Source organism: Priapulus caudatus, unplaced genomic scaffold (genome assembly GCF_000485595.1).
Source record: "Priapulus caudatus unplaced genomic scaffold, Priapulus_caudatus-5.0.1 Scaffold268, whole genome shotgun sequence".
Lineage (NCBI taxonomy): Eukaryota > Metazoa > Priapulida > Priapulimorpha > Priapulimorphida > Priapulidae > Priapulus > Priapulus caudatus.
In genome coordinates, this window is record NW_014577329.1 from 53,499 (window position 1) to 73,855 (window position 20,357).

Consider the following 20,357-nt stretch of genomic DNA (forward strand, 5'->3'; position numbering starts at 1 on the left):
ACCAACATTTGATTAAAGTTCTAGACAATTATTTTTACTCGCCAACATGGGCGAGTCAGCTAGCTGTGCCTGTCACAGGCCGACACGATAACACGCCAAGCATGCACTGCGGTGTAAATTTGCACTGTGATTGTCTGAAAAAAAATGCTATACAAATTTATCCAATTGCTATGCAAAATTTATTTTGTATAGCACATTTGCTATGCAAATTTTTGGCTGGAAATTGTTCCCTGTTCTGCATGCAAAACTTACTTGAACAACGTTTACGCGCCTTAAATCATATATGAACTTCATTCTCTATATGAGATTCTGTACGTTGGGAATACAATGTCAATAGCACTTACGCAAACGTCTGTTTTTGATTAAGGCCAACTATAAATAGGCTGATAGCATGGCTGATAGTATCACAGCATGGGCTAAACGTAGACTGGTACTCGCTCCCACCATCGAGTAACTAAGCCGAGAGGTGGGACCGGGTACCAGTCTACGTAATACGATGCAGTATGCACGCCATCTATGGGAACAGAGTGAGAAGAATGTCCTGGCAGGATAGGTCAAATGTATATTGCGCTCAAAAGTGCAGAAAGAATTACTTTCTTAACTTCAGTTTAATCAATCTTGAGATAAGTAATTGCAGAATTGAATCGTCAAACCTACCAATGAAAATTTGCCAGTTTTGTACTGTCCTTGGCATGGCTCTCTCCGTCGACGTTACAATAGTGTGCAATGTCGGGATATGGTGGAGCATGCTGGCTTGTGGACGCTGCAGAGCCCGATGGTTGACTGTCAGTCGAGATGTGTTGATCCTCCCCGACATTGAAGAAATCTGTACGTTATACGTGCGTTTGCCTTACCTCTGCCCGCCATCTTCGTCGAAAGTTTGGACGCCGCGCGGCGAAATTGGAATGTACATTTCAATCGATGACGTAACTGATACAGTAGCGCGCAGCGTGGGTGTTATTTGTTTATAAGCAATTTAGTCTGACTGACTCTCTCTCCTCTCGCTCGCTCTCTCTCTTTCTCTCTCGCCCCCCTCTCTCTCGCTCTCTCTCTCTGCAATAAAAAAAATGTTTGCTGAAATGATGTGTACGCAACTGCGTATCTGCATATCTGCGCCTAACAAAGGTGTCACTACGCACGACTGAAATGTTACGTTTATAACCGTAGCAACAGACCTCAGATGAGCCCAGTCGCTCTGCGGCACTTGTTTTTTTTACATTCCTCATAGTTAAGACTGAAACACAAAGCATGTGTGGCAAACATGAGGACAGACTTAAAATAACTATTATGCCTCACACACACAAAAAATACCTACCTACCTACCCACTAAAAAAATCATGGGTCGGGGGACAGCAAACATGGAATTTTTTAAGGATGGCCTTAGGTCAGAAATTTGGTAATGGGAATATATATTATTTGTAATTTTGGCCAAGTCAGCTAAAATTTGCAGTGGTTAGTATATGTGATTGCTGTGCACTTTTCTAGGCTCAGAGCAAGGCGATCGCGGGAGGTGGAGGCGTTGATATCGAGTTCAACGGTATGGTTGATGCCTTCGTCCAGACTGTGAAGAAGAACGGAATTCTTGGACTGTGGCGTGGAACCACCGCCAACCTGGCTAAGGTAAATAGTTGAAACCATGTAAAGTGAGACCTGCTGCCATATTCAGTAGTGGTGTTCCGATTAATCGAGTTCGTCGATCATTACTCGTTTGGGCTGCCGAGTTGATTAATCGAGTAGAAAATCGGACGACCGAGTACAACTCGAACTTTTTTTTTGATTGAATTTGATGAGCAGTTATGTTGCAATGCCTTTTAGAGTGTTACCCGTCCGTAACCCTAACAGTATCCTTAATTTTCTTACCATTAAATACTAGCTACACATACAATAATGTCAATATTCCTTCGCAATACGCCGGTTGTGTCGACGATGACGCGTCGTCGCCGCAATCTAAAATGATCGATGATTAATCGATCATCGGTCGTTTTGTAAAACCGATGATTTATCGATCATCGGTCGTTTTGTAAAACCGATGATTTATCGATCATCGGTCGTTTTGTAAAACCGATGATCAATCATGAAATTTGGACCGATCTCCAACACTAATATTCAGTCATGTTCCCAATTGAGTTTGTTATGAATTAAAGTAGGAATTTCAATATTTGGAGTTTTACTACGGATTAGCTCAAAATGGTCTATTTGACCTCATTCAAAGGTCAACCACTATCGGAATTTTGGGAAGCGTTGCACGGTGCGATTCATAACTTTCTGTGTTTTAATGTGGCCCACAATTTTCTTTCAATATAGTGTCTTACTATAGTATTGTATTATATTATTTTATCATATTGTGTAAAGCCAGGATTTCAAAATTAATTTTCGACAGTCTGGTTTTCCCCACTTTTACGATACTTATCGTTATTGCCCGAGTAACAGCAACTGTCTAGACTAGAGTAACGCTAACATGTCATATTCAGCTTTATTCACCAAAACATACACGATTCGAATTTTGATTTCTGCATATTCAGGTTGCACCATATGCCGGGTTCATGTTCATGGGCTTCGAAGCCAGCAAGAGAGTGTTCCTGTACAGCAACGGATACACAACAAGCCCGATCTGGGACAACCCCAAGCCCGGTGTGGACCAGAGTTTCACACCCACCGAGCTGGCCGCATGGTACAAAAAGGAGAAGGAGCTCGGCCACGACCATGACCATTAGAGAGTTCGCGATTAGGCAATGCACTAGGTCGCTTGGTTCCAATTTGTTTGTTAGTATGGTCGAACTCATATGTCAGTTGTGTCGCCCATTCGCATAAGCTCATCATGCAAAATGTCTAGTTATAAACTTTTGAAAACGTCTTTTGTCTGTAACTGCAGTGCCTGAAACAAAATGGCTACTTCTCTGTAATACAAATTATATAGTATGCGCAGAGGTTTGCATATGTGGATAGTATTTTCTTTTCAAATATGCAATCCCCTCTCCGGACTCTGATGGTAGACCAGAGCGACAGAAACGAAACCCACGTGTCTCGGTGATATGTCTGTGTTAACTAGGAGTGTGCTTCTAAAGTAGCAGCTCTTAAGATCCATTTCCGGAAATGGCTTTTAACAAGTTGTCAGGTACTTGTAAAAAGTTATACTGTATTGTTAATAAATGAAAGAGCTCTGTAACATAATGATACAAGTAAGTTTGTTTTCCTCCGCACGTGGAATGCATGTGGAATGCCAAGTACATTTAGTGACATGTATAAAGAAGCCCAAAAAGTGCATATTCCAAAATTTGATTTGCAGAATTAAATTGCAAGTCTATATTGACATAATAGCAACTTGTACGCAAACCATTTCTTATGGGCTCTACATTTGTAGAAGTACAACTTGGAAGGATAGCAGAATTTGTTCAGGGCAAGGGTATTTTAGCCTAACACCCTCCCCCCTCTGGTGCCTTGAGCTTGCATGATTGCCCTCTCCCCCCCCCCTATAATTCACTTCTGGTTCTGCCACTGCAAGTCGTACGTAAAAATGGACAAGATTTTAAAATAACTGGACCACTCTCAAGCAGGATTGTTATAAGTTTAACAGGTTCTGTTATTTTTGACATAAAAAGCAATGAATGGAAACAGTATATTTCACGAGCACGGTCATAACCAAACAAGCTGTTGGAAATCCAAGTTTGAAGTTTGCTTTAGTCAACTGGTGAACAAAATGAAAGTGTCAATGACACTGTAGCTCGCCACAAAAAAGGACACAAATGAGTGAGTAAGAAGAAGTCAGTTTTAATTGAGCAACCATCGACGTACATTATAGAAACGATTGCCATCTGTATATCGCAATAAGAATTTATAAACCAAAATGAATCCCAATTTGTGACCGTAGATGGCGCTATAGCCGCTTTGTAGCGATAGCGTTTGAAATAAATAGGTTATGCTGCGTTCCGACATGTTTTGTAAAACTTTACTCTAATATAGACGTTTTATGGAGAGGAAATACCAATTTTGCATTAAAGATATTGTCAATGAAATCTTGTAAAACGAACCAGACGAGTGTGACACCACAGACTGTTTGTGTCTATATAATATGCTATATAATTGCCAAACCCTACCTAATTTGCATAAATTTTTTTAAATATCAAAACCCCTAGCCCTTATTCATTCACATACCAAAAATGAGCAAAATCCGTTGAACCTTAACTGACTAATGGCAATTCCCATTTTTGCCAAAAAATTGCCGTGGCTCGAAAGTACGTCAACTGGCGTGCTTCAAAATAGGACGTTTAATATGGGAGCATAGCAGTAACAACTATACCCAATTTCAAACATGTGGGTCAAACGGTTCGTGAGTTATCGTTGACCGTAGCGAAATGTTAACGAACGTACGACGGACGACGACCCATGGCAATAGCTCAGCTTGACGATGTCAAGGTGAGCTAAAAATGAGCATGACGTGCTGTTTTTAATTTGATCAGTAAGTGTGCCCTCAACATTTTAAAAGAGGAAAGCAGTCCTATTCCTCGTGTAATTAAAAACAAGTGTTGGTGATGAAATGTCGGATGATTTAACGTATCTACCCGCTCATTAAATCGCTTCAAAAGCAGGTCACTACTATACCTATATTTAGAAAGCAGACGCCACATTGCATAGATGCGCCCATCAACCTCTAGACGGTCGTTCAAAGACCTCTCCATGTCAGGAATAGTTCAGATATAGATTCGAGCTGCAGTGCTGTGCTGTATCACGTATACTTGCCGGGAAGAGGGGACTGCCCGCGCATGAAAGGTCCACGAGTTTCCCCCATAAATACAGTGCATACGTACCACCATGCTAGCAGTAAGTTGATAGAACATGGACTTTGTTACATGGATTTTTTTTTCTCCTATTATCTACTATATATATATAATATCAGGAGTAGATAATAGGTACCTACTATCTCTACCCTATTATCTACTCCTGACAATATATATTGATTCAGCAGACATAAACAGAAAACACATTGACTTGACCAATATTGTACAAAATTATTAAATTGCTGTATGTCATTGCTTTCGTTTTAGCAGGGCAAGCATAGTAGCTATACATGTTCTGCTATTTCTTTGGAAGTTTATGTAAAATGCATAATGCATGTAATACATGCCCTACAAAAACAAAGCATCAAGGTTTCTGGATTGGCTTATGAACATTGTGCATGCTATGTGGCAGTACGCGAACGCGAATCAAGAATTGAAAAGCATAAAAACTATAAAATAACATATAATTGGCATCACATGGACTTCTAAACATTTATATACTATCAATAGCTAATAATAGAGCTCTTATTAGCTCTTGATACTATGTTACATAATAAATTACCACAATGTATAAACATTTACTTAATAATGTAAACGTGCGTGTGTGCTATATACAATATACACTATGAACACATACATATGTTCACGATAATATAATTATACTTATCATACAATTTTCGTCAAAATTATGAAATTTTAAAACTAGGACAACTCCATTTGGTACCGTAACTGTTTCGCTAGTTTTGCAACAAAAGTAGCATGCGATTTATTGTATGCCTGGTTGTGATTTTCCCCTGGATCTTTATCAAGAAAGTACAGTTCCCTCGCACGAACATCGCTCCATATTCCCCTGAACATGTTCTTGTCAAATCCGATCCACTCCGTGTATCGGTGATGTGTACATCGCATACTATACCCCATCACAGCAATCTCACGTAAGCGGGGCTGATCGCTGGTCGCCACCGGGAAATTCGACGGTCGTGGGTACTGGCTGAACACTGCTGATTTTACCCAAGTGTGATTTTTAAGCAGTCTGCTGTCACTGTTACGGATCACCAATGCGAAACTACGTCCTTCCGTACATAGTCGTATCGCAGACGAATTGGTGGGACAGGTAGGTGGCCTGGGGATACCTGCAAGGTCGCACAGTGTTGGGAAGATGTCGACCAGCTCCACCAAAACATTGCTTTGCCTGCCTCCCTTACGCACACACCTGGCAGTTACTCGATCACTTCCACTGGCGCATTCAGATTCTCTTCTGGCACCTGACGTCATGCTGTGATGAGGAGGCAACAGCGGGTTGATGTAAGGAAACAGGCTACGTTCTAGCAGGAGTTTCGTCTTTTCCACCGATTGCAAGCGATTGCGAGCAAAGCGTGACCAAGCAATAATTGGAACGTACACGATTAGCGGAACGTTGGTAGCCACCTCAAAGTTGCTGTACTTTGACCACTCCTGATGCTCACCTAATGCCCAGCCGTGGTCTCCTGCAAGTTCAAACGTACAACGCAAAGATTTACGTCAAAGCAAATAAACTTTTCTAAACTATGAATTTGCAGTCGTACTTTTTGTTGTAAACAAGTGCCGCAGAGCGACAGCGCTCACCTGACGGCAGGTGTTCTGATGCTAAACTCGCTGGCAAACGAATGAAGAGCACCGTCCCATCACCGCGTTCGCGCTCAGAGAATATATCCAGCATTAGACTGGATCACTCAGAGAAGCGTTGCCGAAGAGGAGGCTGTTTAATCCGAAGTGCTGCGCGTCTGCGCGCACGTCCGTCGCAAAGCGCAACGCGAACCGCGAATAAATTCCTATACGACAGTATGCAGAGCTGGCAGCTATGGATCCGTCAGCCCGAACTGCCATAGCCCGCGCACAGAATCCATTAGCTGCCAGCGGAACAGTCCCCCGCAATTTGAGTGCGGGAACATCAAGAGGCAACACTTATGGAACGTGAACAGTGTTCACTTGTTATAAAACTGTAACCGAGTAATGTGTTCGTAACGCGAGCCTTTGTCACGCGAAGTCACAGAAAGACTGTAAGAAATCTGACATTCGCGAACCTTGCCAGTAATGAATATGCTGTCAGAATCAGGAAACACCTACCGGCGCTCTTCGTGCACCTATTGTTGCGCCAATGCTGGGAACGTTTTTGCAACAACGTTGCAATGGCGAGCTCCGTACAGGAGTTGCAAAGCAGTGCGCGCTGCCCGCCGCTATAGCCCATAGACTGGCACTCGCTCCACTCTCGTCTCAGCTTTAGTCACTCCGATGCTTAATCGAGTGGGAGCGAGCTCCTAGATTCTATATCTCCTTTGCACCTCGGCAACCTTCTCACGAACGAGAGTAGGCCCTAATACCTAGAAACATTAAGAATTTGGTAGGTAATATTTATAGATTCGTATTTAGTTAGGCATTATATTTGTATTGAACCTTCAATGCCGTGTCTAGATATAGGGGTAGATTCTGAACCCTAGCAAAGAGCGTTTCTTGAGCTAGTAGTAGTATGTAAAGTACTAGTACTAGTAAGTATACTCAGTACTTAGTAATTTAGTAATACTATTTATATACGCATTGCTCCTGCCGTCTGGTTAGTAAACTATACTATAGTACAGTAGTGCTGGAACTGTAGAGTACTTAATTACCTAGTAATTATGTAACATTTACTTGTAGTAATCAGAAGATTTCGTAGGTGTGGAATGTACCAAAGTCTATAGTTTAAAATAGCCGGCCGAGCAACAACGCAACCTCGATAAAAACCCGTAAGCCAATGTGTATCCTTACAGCCTCGTTGCCCCTATATATATCGTAAATACTCTAAGCTCATGCCAGTCCAACGCCAACGGCATTTAGCGCTATAGTATTGTTACATATGTGAACAATAAAACTCCGTATTACAGCAAAGAAAGCGCCCTAGTAAGCGAACACAACTAAATTGGGAGCTTTTTAGCCCGTCTCTAACTAACTGGTAGTGGCGATCCCTGTCGCAATGCGCAGAACTGCCGATGAGATCGAAAAGCCGCTTAACCTAACCTAAGAAGGCACGGCAGTAGTACTGGCGTTGGAAAAGCAGCGACAGTTCGCTAATACATGCGTGCCGCTACAGGCGCGTTTGACGCTTCGCGCGGAATACCGCTGCAGATCGTCTAGGATACTATATAACAGATCTAAAATCTAAATAGCTAGCGTTGCCTTAACGCTGGTAGTGACACGTAATAAAAGATACAGCCTTGTAAACTTTTAATGACTTCGCTATATTAAACATTTATCATGATATGCCGTCCGAGCGCGAGTCCGTATTGGTGGTGGGGAAAGTGGGGAAGGGGGGCGGGTGGAGGCTCTAATACAAATAAGCATTGCCGGCAGATCGGCGGGCAAGTTCCCCATCAATAAATATCAAAAGATGGCAACACCGCTTGCCTGAATAACCTCCAACTCCATTGAGTCTTAATCCAAAGTATAATTCAAGGCTAGGAAGAATTCGCTCAGCTTGTTTTAGTTTAAACATCTGCAATGTGCAAGTTGCCAGCAGAATTAATATGAATTAAAAAAAGTCCAGTTCACCCATGCATGCCGTAAGGGCCTGCGCCCCCATTGTTTTTTGCATACACACCGAGCATTCAAGGGTTGCATTACAGTGTGCTAATACAGGTCTAACTTCAAGTGTGCTCAATACAGACGACTGCCTTAGAAATAAAATAATGAAATTAGAGCCGTAAACCCTTTGTCAAACAACATTGCTTTGCAGATTTGAAACTGTGCAACCTGTAAGCCTCACATCCACAAATCGCAAAAAAGCGTTCGTCTTGTTTAACATTCACAAATCCATGTTTCCCTCCTTGAAGGGTTAAAAAGATTATCCGCACACTTTTCTTCGCATGTCATGCAGAAGTACATTTCACTGTCCCTTCAAATAAAGCCCATAAAATGCTAGTCACCTGCGAAACAAAGAAGTTTTTCAATCGCTGTCGTCACGACATGTCCTCCAAAAATGTCTAAAACGCTGTCCCTATGCCCCCATTGACCCTTTGACCTGTTGACCCTCCAAATCTCGCACAGTGATGGCTTTTCCTACCATTGATTGCTATTACCAACTATCACGAGCCTAGGTTACCGTTTAGATTTGTGCCGCAATTTCTGCATTTCCTCCTATACCTTAAGTAAGGAGGGAATGTGTCCCCCTTCTTTAACAGCTCTTGACCTTTGACCTTTGACCCTCATCTTCGACATGCCCAATCTTTTGACATCCGCCCCACGTCCCGAGATATCGTGACGTACGTCCGAGCGGATTCAGATTTGTGCCCAACTGTTGTACGCAACGCGCAATCGGACGCACGTACGATCAATGCCGATTCTACAAAGCTGCTGATGCTACTAGATGTCCACGAGACCTAAAAGGTGAACTGAAATGAACTTAACCTAAACTGTGGATGAATGATAGCTCACGTCTGATCACATGTACAAATCACTACAGTTTGCAATACCATGAAATTATTTGAATGTCCATTTGAACTCAAACTTTTTAAACCACTATGTATCATTCTTCGCTTCATGGTTACCAATCAGGAGATGCCAAACACATATTTAGCATCTTAGTTCTCTGGCCATCAAAATTACGAGTCGAGGGTCACCTTGAGTGACCCGAGTTGTGCAAGGGGATCCGGCAATGCCCCCTGCGAAATCTGAAGATCATTTCCTTGTCTTCCTGAGGTCAAAATGACAATAAATTGACAAAAAATACAAATTAATTAATTTTTTTTTCGATCACAGGAAATTTTGTGAGTTGATACACCCACTAAACTGGTCGAGTTGATGCCAAAGGAATAGAAATTCGTATAAAATACGAATAAATCGTAGTGGTTGGCATCTCTGTTACCACCATCATCATCAACATTGTTAACCTTATATGCTGAACCAAACACGTGCAAAGAAGCACTACTGTCCATATTGCCCATTGTCTAATTAACCATAAATAAATCAATTTTATTGGACAGTTCAAGAACGATTAATATGCTTACTAGGCAATGACTTACCAAACAGTATTATAATGGTATTGTTAGCAAACCCTTGTGTCTCCAAGCTGGAGAGGAGATGTCCTATTTGGTCGTCCATGTAAGATATTGCTGCATAGTAACTCTGTCGTACCAATCGCTAGAAATAAAACCACGTAACAAGCGACAGTTAGTGTTGAACATTAGGGTTGGTGTGAAACGTGTCCCATCATTTTCAAAATCTCAGCCCTATATATATTCTAAAAAAAACCAGCAACGAATCCCTGTTGTCATTTCATAGTTTCCTATTAAATGTTTCACTGCACTATTGTTTGGATGACTTGATAGAAGTACTAAATATATTAAGCCCCCATATATTTTGTTATTAATTACATTGGGGGAAACCAATATTTCAACATATCAACAAGGACGTCTCTCCCAATTCTGTGCGCATCTCTTCCTTTCACCTTCTTTTCCTTCCTTCCGTCCTACCACCCTCAATCCTTCCATTCCTTACCCCCAATAGCATTGTGGGCTCTTGCCTCTAAACACTACACCAAACAAAACAAAAAATAAAACAAATAGCACTAAAATTAACACTAAACAAGTCATTTTCTGCTGATCATACGAGCCCAAAAGACCCGGACCTTTAGTGTTACCATGAAGTGTTACATATAATTATACGTAGTACCACCATCTCATGCTATATATGATGTGTCTGTCATTAATCACACATAATGCTAGATAAACCTGATAGTCATCTGGCAGTGGTCCAAATGGAAATGAGACATTCAACTCCTTAACATCGTCTCTATCTCGTAGGTCAGTCCAAGGGTTCCAGGCAACCAATGGCATATGCTCTGGATAATGTCGATTTGAAGCCAGCGGAACTGTGCTCAGTGGATAAAGATCTGAAAATAAATGCATGACAATAACAACACCATGCATGATGTCAGTTTTCAGAAAAAGTCAAGACAAGGGAAGTGTCAAGTCAAAAGCAACAACTCGTTGCTAGATGTAGACATTGCCGAAGAAACCAGACCCTCCGAGCGCAAAATTCTGCAGGTTACTGGCCGAGTTAACAGCCAAGTTGTTTCCTACTTCAAGTACAGCATAATTCTGTGATACAGTCATTGAAATACAAACTGTGATATATATATCTTGGACGCATATACAGGTTCATAATCCTTTACCCAAAACCCTAGGGGGAGATGTGAACTCAGGATTTCGAATTTGTAGGATTTCGGTACAATGGTTCAATACATTAGATTATGGTAACCCCTGAGTGAGGTCTGTAGCTCAGTACCTTGTAAGCAAACATGTTCACAAACAAATATTTCTGCAGCGGACCTTATGTATATTCACACTGAGTGGGATAAATAAAGTCTCTGAAGTATGATGCTTATGTTTTACCAACAGATGTCACCAGGAGTGTATCAATGTGTTTGATACACTCCTGATGTCACTAGTATACTACATGCAAAATTATGTATATACAAAGTAATAATGAAACCACGGAAGATAATTAAATACATAGTAGTTTGTTATACAGTTAGATACATAACAAGCAGCTCTGATACACAAATTGGCTTATATGTATACTAGTAATATCTATTAGGGAAACATCGCATGTTGCTATTATTTAGACTTAATTACAGACAGGCAAGACCGATGAGATAGGTCTACACACATTACAGGAAGATCAGCCAACCAAATTCCCACAATAACTTACCTAAGAACTGCTCTGGGTATTTCAGTGGAACGTGAGGCTTGTGGTAGCCAACAGCAAGGAAGAAGGGAGCTGTAGGGGCCGTACTGGGGGAGCTCTCCAGCCTGGCACGATCCCGTAGGAACTGCATGGCTTGCCGAGTGCTCTGCATGTCTGGCAACGTTGCTTCAGGCTGCTGTGTCACATTAACCGGACATACAATGTTGCTGTACTTGCGTCCGCCCGGCCCCGCACACACCTGCACATGAGGAGCACATTCGCTGTTCAGCAACTAGATGCTGTGTGCACGATCTCAGCATTCATTCTACTAGCAAGAGCTAAAGGCTGTAGGTAGCAGCTACAGTTACCATGGCCATTACTTTCTTGTGCAAGCATATACCTTACTTATCTGGACAAAAGCGATAGTCAGTGACAATGGTGATAGAAACGTTAGGTAGGAAGCTTCCACAGAAAGTTTCATTTATTTGAGCAAGAGAGCCATGATGCTCTGTATATTATTAATAGATATTCAGTATTATAGAAAATATTACTATATAATATTGACTAACGACTACGATATAAATATTGAATATTTCATTATAAGCAATAACGATAAATGTAACTATATCTGAACCATATAACCTACTTTGGAATTCTTATATGCCTGTGTTGACGGGTGGTAAGGTTTCTCAGACCAGCTGTATGGTTGATCATCGTTAAAGTTGGACGACTTTCCTGTATTAGCACAAACCTAATTGAGTAATTATCTCTGAAATAAATATTTTATTTCAAATGCAACCACAATGCTATGATCCATATAACGTTGTAATTATTTGAGAAAACTGCTTTATTTAAACCAACCTTATCTTGCTTTAACTGGTAGTTGTACAAAGCTTACCTGGATGGAACACTTTTCCAACTGAAGCTGTATGGTAACCATGCTCTTTGAAGTGCTGAGGCAGAGTGGTGAAGTTACCAGCAGCATGTCTCCAGTAGCTGTGGACATCGTACAGTCTTGTGGTGTCAGGCCGCCGACTGGTCAGGAATGACACTCGGCTAGGACCACATAGCGCTTGCTGTAGATAAGCAAAGTGAATATACAAGTTTGAGATATAGAACACAGACGAAACTTTATTAAATTTAACTAAACTACTCTTAAGTCTGAGAATATGATAGCTGCACTCAAATTTTTAACTGAAAACTATAACATTACATATTTGAACATAAATGTGGCATGTATACCTGTGCGTATGCATTGCTGAACTTAATTCCCATCGAACAAAGCTGGTCAATGTTGGGAGTGATATATTTCGATACTTCATAGCAGCCCAGTGCCGGGCGAAGGTCGTCTACTACTATAAACAGGACATTGTGCCTGGAATCTGTAACCACAAAAAATGTGAACTTGTGCAGTGCATATTTGAAAGGAACATTGTCTTTTGAATGATGGTCAACTAGGAATTACCAATTAGTATTACTGATTCACATACTTCCACTGTTATCAGGTGGAGCAAATGGTTGTATAAGAATATAGGTATGTGATTGCTAGTCAAAAGCTAGAAGTTCACCATGTTAATGACATGCACATGGGCAAAGGATATATGACTTATTATAATATAGTGAATATACCTACAAGATCGATTTTGTCACAGAAGGCCAAGATATACTAATCTAAGGGTAAAATACAAAAAAAAAGTGTATGTAATGATGTATCATCTCTAATGTACTATTATACTCTGTATCAGGGTTCGAAATCAACGGTAGTCGATTAGTCAGAAACTACCAGATTTACTGACAGGTAGCAGATTGCAGCAACAACTAGTCAGGTGGACTACTTAATTGACTGTCAGCATCAACAATAGAACCGTCAGTTTTGGCTAATACAGATAAATAAACTAATAAATTAAATTATTCACTTTCCTGCAAGTCGTTATAACTTTATTTTGAATAAATTACCACCACCAATTAGCGAATTTACTTCAATATAGTCTTCACTATTACATATTATTCACAAAATTCTAAACTGCAAGAATTGCTTACGGACTTTCCAAATTACTAAAAAGTAAATCTAGTAGTCCGTATGACTACAAGTCAAAGTAGGTTAATTTCGCACCCTGTTGTATGATCATTAATTATTAATATACACGGGAACAGATGTTACTGTTGCTGAGAAGGTCTATGTCCCCCGGGGTACTGCCGGACGTTAACCTCTGTACGGTCCGGCTGCCGGGATTATACCTGCGAACGTACCCTGTACTATCAGGAGTCTATCAATATGATAGACTCCGATCCTTACTATCTAAATATGCCGGACCATACCTCGCCTACTCCATAACGCAGGTCTAGGGAGTCGGCCTACCGGTCTTATCTTCCCGAATCCTAACCCCCTAACCTATCAAAATATGTGACCAGGTACGTATCCTTGGCTTTATACCGGCACCGTAACTCTGGTACGTTCGCAGTACGTGTTTCTATTCATCACGATAAGACGGAGAACGTAATCAACAACATCTTTAATTGACCAAACTGTATATCCAAGCCTTATCTGTCACTTGCCCGAACTCACGCGAATTACATTAACGCCGGAAACCGGGGACCATTTATATTAAATGTTTATTCCCCAAAACATCCCCCTTCTTTCAATAACACAATTGAAACTATACTTGAATTAAATACAAATATAATGTTAATAGTACTGTCTACTTGAAGAGCGTACTAATTCCAACTATACCCAACATATATTCCAGTTTGTTAAACAAAAAAACATATGTTTGAACAAATGTCAATTCTCGTTGACGGTTCATTACATACCTATATAACAAATTACTCCCAACTTAAATCACAAATTGTAAATTCAGTTCAAAGTACCACAAAATCAAATCAAATCGTCTCCGGTTGTAACAATAGTACGAACCGGAAACGCGTCGTCTGCGGATTTCCTGCCCTCCTAGTTTAGATGATCGGCATTGTCAGTTTTCTATTTAGTAACGCCAACGGCATCTTAGCAACAAGTATCTCCTCTTCGGCGAATACTCGGTTGCAGTCGACAAGGCGAGACTCCCGAGTTCGGGCGTAAATACACATGGCACTAGTGCTGTGTGGTTTCTTGCGCGGTTTCGTCCCAGTTGACATAGGAATCGGACTCGGCCATCATTGCAGTTGACGCGCATTAGGTTGCATACCCTATTTGGAATATGTCGGCGATTTCCAACTGAACGCTACCCTTTGGCGTCTCCATCCATTTTATAAGACCTGCAATAGTCGCTCAGCTTTTCCACTGTACCCAAGACTCGGCAATTTACCTTCCCTTATCCCGTCTTGATCTCGGTACGTTGGATCTCCTACGCGCACTGGGGTGAATATCGTGCGGTTCTTCCTTATGACCACTACTCTTCCGTGATCGATTTTTGTATTGCTCTCGCATGTTAGACTTTTTGCCTTCTGTCCACTCTCCGACCATTGCGGAATCTAGCCATCTCGGCGACAGCTACTTTTTGGGACCATACTGTACTGGTGGCGGGATCTTTATCGACCCATCACAACTCGACGTATCTTAAAACGTCCCAGTGCACTACGGTGTTGCACGCATATTCAATCCACGCACAAATCATGTCACTGCGCTGATAGATTCCTTCTTGGCATCTTTATCAGCACTTCCGCGTCGCCATTCGCTTGCGGGAAAATGGGGGACTTACGTAAATATCCTGCGTGAATCAGAACCCCTGCGCAACTATGGAAATATGTCGGAGTTACAACTGTCCACCGTTATCCGAACACTGTACATACACTTCCGTGGTACCCCCCAGTCGGCCATTGGCCAAATGTCCTTAAACTTGCCTATCCCACCCTGTGCACCTTGGGTAGATCGTACTCCAGCTCGTGATGATTATCACATCTCACAGATCTGCGAGTAATTGTTACCTATGGACTTATCATATACTGGTGTCCTTTCATCATTCGCCACAGTCGCCGCATCCTCTGCCACCGGACGATCTGCAATTGTGGTTGGTTTCAGCGGTTCGCACTCGTGTGGTCTATCTCCCTACAGAATTCGCATGACTGGACAGTTACGCATCGATGTCGCTGAGCATCCGGCCACCACCACTGACATGTGCTCCTCTTCATTCGGGCTCGGACACTTATTTAGTCCCCAAGTAGTAATCCACCTGTACCCTAGTCGCCGTCGAGCCGCGGCTCTGCTTCTCAGCACTTCATTGCATAACGCACTATCTCTATATAGCAATAGACCATGTGACACGAATATTCACCTGCGCTACACAAAAATACATGCGGAATGTTCAGCGCGGACTGAATTCTCGCCGGTCACGCATCCAGACCTGCAGATTAAACCACTTCCCTGTAGTAACAGATCTCTGCTGAAGCTCGCTGCGAATTCTCTGGTAGCCTTTACAGCGGACATTGGCTTATTCCATTACACAGTCAACAAAAAATGTCAAACCCTCTCTCGATGTGTCTTCTTTAGACCTCAGTGGACTGCGTGATAGCTCGTTTACGGGTACTTACCAACTTGTTACCTGCATCTTATACTCTGCTACGCGTGAAGATCTCATTACGACGCCTAGCAACAAACGTTGACATCTCAGTGGTGGTGTTTTGCGGTCCAAGTCCCTGCGTGTGATTAACGAGCACCAAGTGCTTGTGGTCCTGTAACCAACCCTGATACGTTTTTCCTACGCCAAACCATCTGTATCGAGTCAAATTTCTCAACCACGCCCAGACGGATGCCAGACACTCTTTCTCTATTTGTGCGTAGTATCTCTTCTCAGGCTGGCTGATAGTCTTCCGCGATAGCAAATCGATAGGTTTCATTTCTATCCACCTTGTGACCTTGATTATAAAGCAGCTCCAATCTCATATAACTCTCGCATCGCACTAAATCACCACCGGTCTCTGTTGCAATCGTAGAAGTTCCAGTATCGCTGATCTTTATCATGTCCTGACCTTTCAAATGCATCATCTTGGACGTCCCACTGCACCATTACAGCATCTAACTTCAACAATTATTCTTATGGGCATCACTACCGCACCAACTTCTACGGCACGAAACGCGACCTAGGACGTTGATCATACCCCACAAACTCTACGCAGGCTCTAGATACTATTCTGGTAGGGGCGGTAGTTCGCGATATTGCTCTTCTATCACTCTCTACACTCGGACTAATTCCCCACTGTCTTGATCCACTGGACCAAATAATATTCTTATTTATCTCTTTTCGAAACTCGCACTTGTCTACGGTCAAGCTTTCAAGGCCTGGCCTACTTGACTCTCTGTAGAGAGTTCCGAGTCTCTCGTCTTGAGTGCTCCTCTACCGTTGCGACCCATAGATTCTTAGAATGTTCGTCCATGATGTTCTGGCCACCGTCTATGTCCGATTAACAATTCTGACATTCTCACTCTGGAAGGATTCGTGGAACGGATGTATCCAAAGTGGAACAAAACGCGAACAGAAATCTGCCAAATCGGTGTTGAATGCGTTGAGGCCTAGGCAACTCTCTGGCCTGCAATCGGTAAATCTGTGAATTCCACTGGAAGCGTCCAGTTTCGAGAAAACCCGTGATCCCACACAGTTGCCTATGTGGCGATATGTCATCCAGATTGGGAAGTAGCACAATATAATTCCACTTCACGGCTTGGTTCCAGCTTTTTTCAGCTCAATGCCGGCAAATGCGAATCTTTATCGATCCGCTTCTTCTTAATCACCGCGAACCACAAATGTGCGCCACACCAGTCTGTCGTTCCTTTTAACCTTTAACTCGACTGATCACGGCCTCGACGCTTCCCATTTCTCCTGTAGCTCTTGCCCCACTTTAGGCATGAGTGGAACGTATTCGACGTTTCTGTTCTAACCACAAGTGGCGGCTTATTACTCATCCTTTGAGGTGAATCTTCTACGCAGTCCCTTTAATTACATCCATTGAATCTTCCGAATATTCACATCGGATATTCTTCCACCTTTAAACACCAGTCCCATCTTTTATTGTAAGCTAACACTTCTGCCCAAATAAATGTTGCACTGGAACGCGCATTGTGACGACTGATGCGAACTGAGATTCTACTCCCTGGTGTGTAATTTTAGCAAACAACAATCCCCAACACCACTTTAACACGCCACCAGGGCTCTTTGCAGCATCGGAACTTACTGGTTTAAGTGCTTTGTTCCAAACGGCATACGCATAGTACACTGAACCAGTATCACTGAGCCTGTCAGCTCCCGTATCAATACTTGATAGCTGACCTCTTGTTCAGCCCCTTGTTGCATAATTTCAATTATAAATGTCCATGCCTCAGCTTGCACTCACAAGTAGTTACCATACCCCCAAGAGAATTGAAATCTGCCGACCACCAATCGTCGGCCACACGGACTTCAGTGATCCTCCGTGATTTCCTACGTGTACTATAGTACCCACCATTATACTACGACTAAAAACCACTTCTCAAAATTGGCGTTCATCTCTCCCGCGAATTGCCGACATTCTCTTCCATTGCTAGTTGGCGCCATTTCATTCCATCACTTCATGACTCATAAGCCAACATTCTACCCCACACGTCTCAGTACCTTGGACTGTGCTGGTACGCCTTGCGAGTATTGCCGTGGTTACCTCCCCTATAATTAGCCAGTTCCACACCCCGCTCTGCGCAGTAAGTTCGGCTTTGTAATACTCTCTAACCGCGTCAAAAAAAAAAAAAAAAGCAACTCTTGTCCTGTTGATCTCTCAGCTGCGTACTGATTAACTCAGAGTTCCTAGCCATGGTCTAACGCTTTATCCGAGGTTTAGGTCGATTGAACCTGGTAATTTCTCTGAAAAGGCTTTAATCACAACAATCCGCATCCACTAACCTTCTCGAAGTTGTTTCAGATTATTTGTCAAAGTTCACAAATGTTCCTCAATCTCGTATAAGTTCTCCGCGCACGAACACCCCTTATCGATTCACCTTGCGCCTTTGACATCGTAAGGTGAAAAATCTACGCCCGCGTCATGTATGACGTTCTTGTGTCGAGAATAAAGATACTCGTCCGTATTCTTTCAAGGACTTTATCATAGTCTGCGGTTCTTCATCATCCATCTGTCACCTCTTACTGTCCAAACTCCGGATATGAGTCAAAAATGTGCTCCGCCTCGCTCCCCAGGCGTAGACAAGCGGGAATCTTATCTGCACTCGTCGTCCTCCTCCGGCAAGCTTCGTAGCCAACCCTGTAGCGCGAAAATCGGCGCTTCCTATTCTCCCACTCGGGTTGGCTTAGAAAAGTTGAACTTTTTCCCGGCAATTAAACTTTCGGGAAGCCCAGTCCTTTACTTGCGCCCTGTTTCTAGACTACGATCTTCCGTCTCTCAGAAAAGCGGATTGCTATATCCACTTCTGACACCATTTCGTATCTCACGAATAGTAAGACGAGACCGTGTGAGAATCCAGACAACAATCTTTATTGACCAATACTGTATGATCCAAGGCCTTTGTGTCATTCCCCGACGTCCACGTTGACATACAGAATCGCTCGCTGGGAAACCGGGGACAAATGATAATGTTTATCCCAAACCAGTTACCGTACCCTGGGGGACATAGACCCTATGAGCGTTACTGTTACTCTATTTGCACACCTTGGTGTCGAACTGCCTCCGTTTTCAAGTTTTGAGAAATACATAAGAACAGATTTGCTGCGAGTAGGATGTGAAATATTGGAATCCATCTTATAAAATCCATATTGGAATTCTATCTTGGTTTTGATTGTCGGCGGTATCCTATGAGCAGTGCAGAATTGAATTTGTCATAACAACTGCAGTTGATACACATCTGTATACACATTTGATACACATATATAGTCATCTGTTTCATTCAAGCGTTGTTGTGACGTCCAAGCGTTGGTGGGCGGCAAAAGCTCTTGCAGTTGCATTCATACAGTTGCATTCATACATTCATTCCAAAGAGAGAATCAATGCCTTGTGAAATACAACAGAGGGACCCAAAGATACAAGATACATAGCCTGTCGCTGACCCGAGAACAATGTATATTTTGTTCCCAGTTTCCGTCAACTCACGCCAAGTTATATATACATTACATGGCACAACGTTATATACATTACATGGCCACAAACGTTAGTTATATTTAGCTACTTGATTACAACAACAAATCACGGGGGCTGCCATTACGGTGGAATGAATCCGTGATTGGTTAAGGCAGAGCCATCTATTGGTAGAATTTGACTGTTTCAGCAAATAGCTAAAATTGCACTTTTCAAACCCCTAATAGTTTTACAAACTAATGTGCACGAATTTTAGGGTGAACCTTGGTGATTTATTATCGGGATAATGTATTAAACGTGTATATGGGGCGCCAAGTGTCGCATGACTGATTTCGTTACGAAATCAATGATTTTGTAACGAAATCAAGTGTACAAAGTGATTTCGTTACGAAACCAACTACTGCAAGTGATTTCGTGACGAAATCAGCTACTGCGAGTGATTTCGTGACGAAATCAGCTACTGCGAGTGATTTCGTGACGAAATCAGCTACTGCGAGTGATTTCGTGACGAAATCAGCTACTGCCAGTGATTTCGTTACGAAATCATGCTACACTTGGCGCGCCGGCGCGCCAAGTGTCGCATGACTGATTTCGTTACGAAATCAGCTACTGCGATCGAGTGATTTCGTTACGAAATCATGCTACACTTGGCACGCCGCGCGCCAAGTGTCGCATGACTGATTTCGTTACGAAATCAGCTACTGCAATCGAGTGATTTCGTTACAAAATCTTTCTACACTTGGCGCGACGGCGCGCCAAGTGTCGCATGACTGATTTCGTTACGAAATCAGCAACTGCGATCGAGTGATTTCGTTACGAAATCATGCTACACTTGGCGCG

General features: G+C 42.4%; 2 protein-coding genes across 4 annotated transcripts; one reads left to right on the plus strand and one right to left on the minus strand.

Moving 5' to 3' along the window:
- The first annotated feature begins 1,460 nt into the window (after positions 1–1,460).
- On the plus strand, positions 1,461–3,171 carry LOC106808320 (solute carrier family 25 member 43-like). Its single transcript, XM_014810984.1, has 2 exons — positions 1,461–1,620; positions 2,523–3,171. The coding sequence occupies exons 1-2, from the start codon at positions 1,540–1,542 to the stop codon at positions 2,712–2,714; spliced, it is 273 nt and encodes a 90-aa protein (XP_014666470.1). The 5' UTR covers positions 1,461–1,539; the 3' UTR covers positions 2,715–3,171.
- Positions 3,172–4,359: 1,188 nt separating this feature from the next.
- LOC106808315 (iduronate 2-sulfatase-like) lies at positions 4,360–19,631 on the minus strand. Of its 3 annotated transcripts, none has more exons than XM_014810976.1 (8): positions 19,095–19,631; positions 12,717–12,856; positions 12,373–12,550; positions 12,121–12,209; positions 11,499–11,733; positions 10,517–10,677; positions 9,809–9,926; positions 4,360–6,262 (listed from the first exon to the last, which is right to left on the minus strand). In XM_014810976.1, the coding sequence occupies exons 1-8, from the start codon at positions 19,195–19,197 to the stop codon at positions 5,478–5,480; spliced, it is 1,809 nt and encodes a 602-aa protein (XP_014666462.1). In that variant the 5' UTR covers positions 19,198–19,631; the 3' UTR covers positions 4,360–5,477. The 3 variants fall into 3 exon arrangements, with proteins under 3 accessions (XP_014666462.1, XP_014666464.1, XP_014666465.1); XM_014810978.1 differs by having other exon boundaries at positions 19,082–19,133; XM_014810979.1 differs by lacking the exon at positions 4,360–6,262 and adding an exon at positions 10,234–10,317 and having other exon boundaries at positions 9,844–9,926.
- Between the last annotated feature and the right edge of the window lie 726 nt (positions 19,632–20,357).

Bases quoted from the DNA above. Each gene is read 5' to 3' on its own strand.
- LOC106808315 (XM_014810976.1), bottom strand. From the start codon at position 19,197: ATGGATTTTATAAGATGGATTCCAATATTTCACATCCTACTCGCAGCA. The intron at 12,551-12,716 runs GTATACATGCCA...GCTTATCTACAG, and splicing joins TCAGCAATGCATACGCACAG to CAAGCGCTATGTGGTCCTAG. The intron at 6,263-9,808 runs GTAAGTCATTGC...TTGAACTTGCAG, and splicing joins TACCATTATAATACTGTTTG to GAGACCACGGCTGGGCATTA.
- LOC106808320 (XM_014810984.1), top strand. From the start codon at position 1,540: ATGGTTGATGCCTTCGTCCAGACTGTGAAGAAGAACGGAATTCTTGGA. The intron at 1,621-2,522 runs GTAAATAGTTGA...CTGCATATTCAG, and splicing joins CCACCGCCAACCTGGCTAAG to GTTGCACCATATGCCGGGTT.